General features: G+C 41.8%; 1 protein-coding gene across 1 annotated transcript; it reads right to left on the bottom strand.

The window, feature by feature from the left end:
- Positions 1–9: 9 nt before the first annotated feature.
- Positions 10–8,303, bottom strand: rasef2 (RAS and EF-hand domain containing 2). The gene is made up of 17 exons (XM_028432186.1): positions 7,820–8,303; positions 7,227–7,379; positions 5,179–5,269; positions 4,764–4,859; positions 3,519–3,596; positions 3,334–3,449; positions 3,188–3,256; positions 2,942–3,023; positions 2,767–2,837; positions 2,483–2,672; positions 2,283–2,384; positions 1,406–1,547; positions 1,238–1,319; positions 996–1,110; positions 788–901; positions 613–689; positions 10–531 (listed from the first exon to the last, which is right to left on the bottom strand). The coding sequence occupies exons 1-17, from the start codon at positions 8,122–8,124 to the stop codon at positions 429–431; spliced, it is 1,986 nt and encodes a 661-aa protein (XP_028287987.1). The 5' UTR covers positions 8,125–8,303; the 3' UTR covers positions 10–428.

The following is an 8,303-nucleotide window of genomic DNA, read 5'->3' on the forward strand; positions in this document are numbered from 1 at the left end:
CATCAGGCTTCAATCTATGTGACTGTCAAAGCACCTTCTAAGGTTTGTTGTTTATTTACCTGCTTTCCAAACAGCTGCCACAGAAGCCTTCCTACAGTACTCTGTAAGTGAGGTCATATTAGGTTATAAATCTATAGATCCTGTTCTGTCAAAACCATTTAAAAGTCGAATCTCTATTTTAGTCATCAATATATATTTATTTAATTCATAAAAAGTCTACTAAATACATAAAAACACTTAAAAAAATAAACATGATCATATTACCGTATACATGTGCACATTTCCATTGAGACCTTCATTATAAAACTAGATTTAACATTGAATTAAAAATAGGCAAAGTCAGTTTTGTTCTTCATTACAAAATAAAATTGTCCTTCATTCTGTGTGTGTGTGTGTGTGTGTGTGTATTTGGGTGGGATTCAAGCCAGCTACAGTCCACAGCAGCTGTTAAGAGTTTTCTTTGCGCTGCTTTCACTCAGTTTGACCTGAGAGTTCGACTGACGCCTCAATTTGACATTTTTCTTTACTTCTCTGTGGAAAAGTTAAAAAAAAAAGCCTGAGTACAGTTTGTGAAGAACATTTTGCACTCAAAGTTTCTCTCTAGCCTCCTACCTTGCTAGATGAAGCACTGCCTCGACAACGTTGGTTCCCTCTTTGGCACTGGTTTCACAGAACAAGGCACCGTACGCCTGCCAGCAAAGCAACAACAGTCAGTTTACTCAGACACGTTGGAGGCTGGACATCTGTATAAACATTTTCCCACTTGGTGGAGTGAAAGCGTACACACCTTGGCCAACTTTTCCCCGTGCAGACTGCTCACACAGCTTCCCGGTGGAAGCTGCTCTCGGAGGTCCACCTTGTTTCCAATAACACACATGGGGATTTTCTCCTCTGCTGATTCCTTAATAAAAACAGAGGTGGGGATTGTAAAATAGATCCAAACATTTTGTTCTTTGTCATTTTGTTCAACATTTGTTCAGCATCACTGCAGGTACCTGAATCTGATCCACCCATGCTCGGATGTTGAGGAAGCTGCTCTCTGAAGTAACATCATACAGCAGCAGGACTCCATGAGCTTTACGGAAGTAGGACCTGGCGATGCTGCGGAACCTAAAGGAAACACGGTGCTATTTTTAGTTTTCCAATGAGTCAACATCAAAATATGTTAACTGACGAGTTTTCCTCTTGCTACTTCCTTGATAAACATCATGAAATGTTCCTGCAGTAAGTGCCGTACCTCTCCTGCCCAGCTGTGTCCCATATTTGCAGATTTGTCTTCTCTCCATCTACCAGCATCCTCTTCATCTGGAAATCAACCCCTATATCAATAAAAATCAACACAAAAAGCAGATGTGTATTAAAGAATGCTTTTGTAGTAGATTAGAAGTGATGTGTTGACACCCACCCAGTGTTGTCTGAATATCTCCTCTGAAGTCGTTGAGCGTCAGCCTTAGCAAGAAGCTGGACTTTCCAGCTCCGGCATCTCCGGCTAGAACCAGACGGTACATCGGTGCCTCAGTTTCTGCTATGCCAGCTTCTATTGGATGCTTCAACAGAACAAAAGATGACAAGCTGTGAGGAAGGTTAAAACCGGAATACCCTCAATGTTCTGACAGGATTGCAGTAAAGTCTTTATTTGCTACATCATGCAGAACTGTGGTTTTTTAACTGGTGAATATTTAGTATAACTGTTCTCAGAAAGTAGTGCAAAATGTACAGGGGGGTGAGTCAAATGTTTTCTGGTGTGCCCCCTAGTGGAAACTTCTAGTAACACATAGTACCTATGCCAAGTACAGCAGCTGGCTGTCTACATTATTTTGTGCTTAGACAGCAAGAACAGTGTGTCTCCTGCTGAGAACTCTGAAGGCATGTTAACAGTTAACAGCATCAGCAGGAGGAAAGGCAATTACACGAGTTATTTAATTAACCCTGATGGCAACGTATGTGTGCACATACATCATTAATCCAAGTTATATAAGACGGGCAAACTCAGTGTCCTCTTTTAAATCTTTTCTTAAAACTCACTTTTATCACTTGGCTTTTTTTATTCATTGATCCTATCAAACTCAAATTGTTATTTTACTTATTTACTTAATCTTAATCTTGTTTTATTTGTTTTTATTGAATTATACTGTATTTTATCCAATTATTCATTGATTGTACCTTTTGGTTTGCAAATTATTGTGAAGCACTTTGTAACTGTGAGTTTTTATAAAATCTTTAGGATGACTTTAATTGATATGCTAATCCATATTATGCATTTAAATACTGAAGCAGCTTACATTTGTGGAGAAGGCAGACAAGCGTCTTCGCAAGGATGAAGCGACAGAGCTCACCCTGCTGGGAGCCACTGACACTGCAGCTTCAGATTTCACTTCTGATATCTGTAACATATCATAAAAAATAAATAGTCATTTAAACCTAAATCCTGGGAGTGCCGTCGTATTTTGGCATTCTTTACCCACAGGTGTTTTTCACTGACCTCCATATCAGACGGGACATATGAGTAGCTGTGGTGCACCGTTTCCACCGAGCTTCTGCTGTCGTCGCTGTCGTAATCACTGCCTGAGCTCTCAGCTGTGTCCATCGGCAGGGAGACCCCACTGTCCAGGTACTTATCAGCCCAGGAGGCTACATGAGAGTAGGCCACTTTGCTGGAATCCTGCTCCAGGCTGTGCCAAGACACCATTACTGACTTAGCTGTGACGATTCAATTCACAGGGATCGATCCACAGACACAAAAAAGTATAAAAAAGCTTCCTCTACCTGCTATGGTTGAGCGTGCTCTGGCGGAGGGGTTTCATTCTTCGGGCTGGGATTTCATTTTGGGGTGACAGCTGTTGAGCAGATAAGAAGAACCAGGGAGGAGAGGAGCTTTTACACAAACAGTTGACTGTCAGCTTCTAGTATATGTCAGGTCATCAACACGGAAGGGACTTACCCTCCGTTTAGATGCAACCGCCTCAGTGGCCAGAGCTGAGCGCAGGCCGTCATTACTGTCATACAGCTTTTTATTCATGTCCCTAATGATGAATTTACAAGACAGCATTAGATAGAAAGACACTTTGGCCTGTGTTTTTATCTAAAAAAAAAGCAACTTAACTAAAATAAACATGTATAATTCCAACTACTACAGCCTCTGCTTTTTTTGCTATAGACACAACCATCACATCAAAGACAGACTCACTGGAGGACCTGAATCTGACTAGAGTACGCCTGGTACTCCATGACCATCCTCTTCAAATCCTCTGTTTCTCTGCAAAAACAGTCATATACATTATCATCTCATCCTCTGTACATCATACATGAGCCGGCCTTAAAGACGGGCGTCACCTGTCGTGTTGAGCTTTCTGATCTGCATACATGTTCTTCAGCTTGTCCAGCTCGGTTTGCAGGACAGCAACGTTGGTCTGGGCTTGCAGCAGAGATCCCTGCAGCTTTTTGTTTTCCTGTGAGGAGACTAAGTCAGCAGCAATTCTACTCAGGAAACATGTGATTTGTTCCACTGAATGACATACCTGTGAGAGATCGCTGATCTGTGTGTTCAGTCTGATCACCTCCTCTTTTGACTGGGTCAGCTGAGAGTCTTCTCGACTCTTGTTAGGACAAAAAACAAAAACATTAACATGACGTGACATTAACATGTTTCAAAATGTTTTCATTGATGAAACACTGAGTTCACAGGCAGCACAGAAGGGAACAAACCTGGAGGATCAGCATCTAACATCAAACAAGTGCAGAGTGTGTGCAGGCATGAATGCATAATTGAAAGAGTATACCCTATGTATGTATGTAATTACTTACTAATTTGCACAGAGTAACAGACGCTTTTTACACAAACCAAACACTAGGTTTGTCAGGATAATGAATAGACGATTAGTCTTTATGTTTACATTGTTTACTTTGACTTCTCTGAGCAGATTTTCTGAGGCTCTTACATGTAAGGTGTTGGTCACTATCAATGAGATGTATGGTAAATTTGTAAGCGGGCCAATCATATTTCTTGGATGCTGTTAAAGGCAGTCTTTATTACTAAAGCTTTCTACACAGGTGACAACTGGACTTTCTTAGAGAGATTTTCCTTTTAAGAGGTATTGAGACATCATGCAAGATCGGTCTATGGTCAAGCTACTGAATCATCTCTCTGTTCATGCCTGTCTGACTTAACCTTGTGTGTGCACAAGCGACCAAGTGAGAGTTGTGTTTGTGAGAGTCTGAATGGGCCTATTAACATGTGAACGACTGAGTTGTGTGCACAAAATAGCTCATCAAAGAATACGTGTTTTATATACTATGCATCTTTGTCAATCTACACGTCACTATAAGTTATGTGTTGTAAAGTCTCCAGAGCAGAAAATCTGTTGCCAGTGTACATATTCATCTCTCTCATCTTTTTCCCTCTAAACTCCCTCTCATCTCTTTCCATTATTATTTATTATGTGCACTTTGATCCACTATGCAAATACCAAGTAATATATAGCTAAGTTTAATAATGCATTTATAGCTCTGCTTTTTTCCTGCAGTGTGGGTGGGAGAAGCAAAGTGTGACTGGAGATGTATCGGAGATCCTGTCTTCCTGGAACTTGTAGCTATTTTGTGCATGAATAGAAAATTTCAGGTTTAACCTGTGCTAAAACATGTGATTGTTATACACAAGTGTGTTGTCTTTCAGGCACAGTGTCTCGTCTTTTCCTCATCATTAGAAAAAAAAAAAATCAGAGTAGAACAAAGTGAGCGCACGTTGTGGTCTGTGAAACCCCTACCTTTAGCAGTCTGTCCAGTGTGGCGTGCAGGTCTGCAACCTCATTCTCATGCTTCCGCTGCATGTGAGCTATAATTCCTTCCATCTTCTTACGTTCCTACGGACATGAAACCAAAGCTGTGAGAGGTGCACACTGGGCTCATGCCTTGAAGTGGGGCTTTCATCTGACTGTACAGAGGCTCTTTGTGGAGAGACATGTAACCTGCTGCTGTGCGCTGCACCACAAATATGCAGGTAGCTCATAGGAAATACAGAATGTGTCCTCACTTCAGTCGGATAGAAAATCATTATTTTTAGTCGGTTTTCTGTGCAGTTTAATGATCAAATTTGCTTTTCTCAATGATAATTTTGCTTTTTAAGAATTTCTCTTGACAGCAGAAACGGTTTGCTATAAATCCTGCTGGTATCCCACTCACCTCCTCTCTCACCCGCTCCTCTGTCCTGGTGAGATGTTGCTGTAGATCGTCCTCCAGTTGTGACAGGTGACTGTTGTTTATCTCCTCAGCTCTGTCCATGAATAGAGAAAAGTGTCTCACACCTGCCCAGTCAAAACTTATTCTCAAGTTACAATCCAAAAATACAGCAGGAATATGTCAAATCTACCTGACTGATTCAACTTGTACAATGTGCAGAAGTTGTAACTGTGCTCCTCTCAGACAACAGGTGAACCAACCAGAGTTGAGGGAGGGACAGACTTTACAACAAAGATCCCCCTAGTCTTTATCTCCAGCACACATTTATGTTTATTCGGCGCAGCTTTTACGTACAAAAAAATCATTTCAAAAGGTCATTTCAGATGCTCAAAACATAAGGTACAATGACAGGGAATAACCCTTCTTTAAAGAGATTAAATAAAGGGGCAGGGCAGCACATTAAGTCTTCCTACTTCCTTGACCGAGGAATGTCACCTTTCTCATGCCGTGCACTCACTGAAGCACAGACAGCACTAAGACATTAAACAAAAACAGCTCTCACACACAGTCTCTGCCCAGATATAGGACTGGATTTGAAGTAAATTCTTAAAATGGCAGAATTTACACTTTTACTCTTTAAGCTATAAACCTGTAACTCCTGTCACCAATCATACATCAATATCACAGCCAGATATCGTCTTACTGCTGCCGAGTACACAGAAGTAATTTGAGGACAGGTGTGAGCTAATCACACATTTTGTTGAGTGAAAACATGTCCTTCCAGCAAACAGGTGTTACTGTAGTGCAACATGTTTTTAATTAAACTGTAGTTCTGGTTAAAGTCTGAGGACTCATCTATTTAAACAACCAGAACTTCACTAACTTGTTCAGCTTGAATTAGGCCATTAGATTTTGTCGGGCTTCCTCAAATATGCGTAAGCACTCTACAGCCATGGGCTGAGAATGTGGAGCTAATTTATGCCTACAAGACAGGGAGATGCAAGAAAAAAAAAAGATGTCCAGGTGCTTTTAGCTTACAGTTTTTAACAGGCTGAAATGCCACTAAGTAATGACAGTTAAAGAGAAATGGGACTGTCATGACAGTGTCTGACCAGGAAAAGCTCCAGAGTGACTGCAAAGGAGAAGCAACAAGGTTTAGTGGAGATACAGGATTGCACTGTGATTATCAATACTTCAAGAAAGAGTAATCAGAAGGAAACCTCAAATGTGACCTCTTCACAAACATGAACATCTGCATAAGCAGATTTAGAACAAGGAGTGTCATTTGATGCACTGGAGGTTATGTGTTAGCCAGTGACACACAGACAACCTGAGTACTAGATATAAATCTATGAGGAAATGCATGCTGATGCTTTTGGAAAGGCCCTCCCAGTTCAGCACCACTGAAAATCTGTGGGTTAAATATATCTCAGAGACTGAAGGGCAAGAGCCAAAACACTTTAAGCTGGATGCAAGAACAGTTAATGGTCAGCACTTATTATGGGACAACTTTTTACCATTTATAAGCATAATTTGGACCTGATAAAAGATCATGATAGTGGATGACCTGTGGGGCACACTGATTATTCTCCACTGACATGCTAACAGTTTCTAATTCCCAACACGGTGTGTTTTTTTTGTTTTGTTTCTTCATTAGTAGTGACTGACAACTAACAGGTGGCATCGACACTGTGCCACTACTGGTTTGTTCCCGATAAGACAACTGTCTTATCAGCTGTACATCAAAGTATTTTGTGGCATTTGTAAGAGTGATATATTTATGTCCACCATTCCATCATGTGTTTTACATCCACAAGAGGGCAGCAGGTTGCTAATGGATGCAGTCAACTTTAGTTTCAGTACAGACAGGCATCATTATTTTATACAAATCATAAAGCTTGCACTTTTTTGCCACTTTTAAACAGCACTTCTGAATTTGCTGCCACAAAAGCCCCATGTCATCATCTATATTCTTCTTCTTCTATATTCTATACCCATGTGATGGGATGTTCACAGTGGACCCTCTTGCTTCTGAGCTTTTGTTTTCTCACCGCCTCAGACTGGTCTCCAGCTGTTCACACTCCAGCCTGTTGTCCAGGCTCTGACTGATCAGAGTGTGGATGACTTCCTCATACGGCTGCAGCAGAGCCACGTTTGCAGAGGAGTGGATGGCCTGGTACAGATCAGCCAGCTGCTCCCTGAGACTGTGGGAGGAGAACAAACACTTATAACCTGCAGGTCAGTCCCACTGTCAGCCTTTCTGACCGACCACGTGATGACAGCTGACCTGTCTCCATGACAACACAGTAGGATGTGACTGAAAACCAGGAAAAGTCCAACAACAACAACAACAATAATAATAACAAAAGATGTACTTAATGTAAATGTCGCTCTCACATCAGTATGACTGATCTGTGCCGCGGGGAAGAGCTGGAAAAAAATCCTGTGTAAATGTGTGTTTGGGTGTGTGTGTGTCTGACTAATGAGTCACTGTTTGTGTACACTTTTGTAAATAACGTAACGTAAGTCCATACTAAGTTAATAAAATGAAGAAAACTGAGCAGACACAGGATCCCAGCACAGCTAACAGCTAACAGTTAGCTAACAGCAGCAGTAGCGGTTAGCTAGGTGAGTCCAGGTGTACCTTTCAGATAGGAGACACTCTGTGTCTATCCTGTCCATGAACTCTTCCCACGGGGTTTGTGTTGTCACAGCAGCGCCAAGAGAAGCCAAATCCAAAGTCTCGGAAACCTCCTGGAACCGGGAGGAAAACTTTTCGTAGTCGATGTATCCGTCTTCTTGAGCGTCGAACTTGTCGAACAGAGATTGGATATCGGTTTCGGGGACGCTGAGCTCCTGGCAGACTACAGCGAAGTCCTCGTACTCGATCCTACCAGACTTGTTCACATCGCAAGCAGAAAAAAGTCTCCGAAGACTGGGTCGATCCATTTGGACATGAATAAAAACATACCATAGTGTATAAAATGTTCAATTGTGAGTGCGCTCCTCACTTCAGCTGCGCGTCCGCCACATTAAAAGCTCCCATCAGCGCCTCAATCACAGGCTCTGAGTGGATTGGCGCACAGATCAGTGGAGGCGGACCAGAGTTTCAGCCGAACCTACGGACC

The sequence above is a fragment of the Parambassis ranga genome, chromosome 19, assembly GCF_900634625.1.
Source record: "Parambassis ranga chromosome 19, fParRan2.1, whole genome shotgun sequence".
Lineage (NCBI taxonomy): Eukaryota > Metazoa > Chordata > Actinopteri > Ambassidae > Parambassis > Parambassis ranga.

Excerpts from the sequence above, each read along its gene's own strand:
- rasef2 (XM_028432186.1), bottom strand. The coding sequence starts at position 8,124 with ATGGATCGACCCAGTCTTCGGAGACTTTTTTCTGCTTGCGATGTGAAC. Across the intron at positions 7,380-7,819 it reads GAGTGTCTCCTATCTGAAAG|TCTCAGGGAGCAGCTGGCTG; the intron begins GTACACCTGGAC and ends CTCCTCCCACAG. Across the intron at positions 4,860-5,178 it reads AGGAGCGGGTGAGAGAGGAG|GAACGTAAGAAGATGGAAGG; the intron begins GTGAGTGGGATA and ends TCATGTCCGTAG.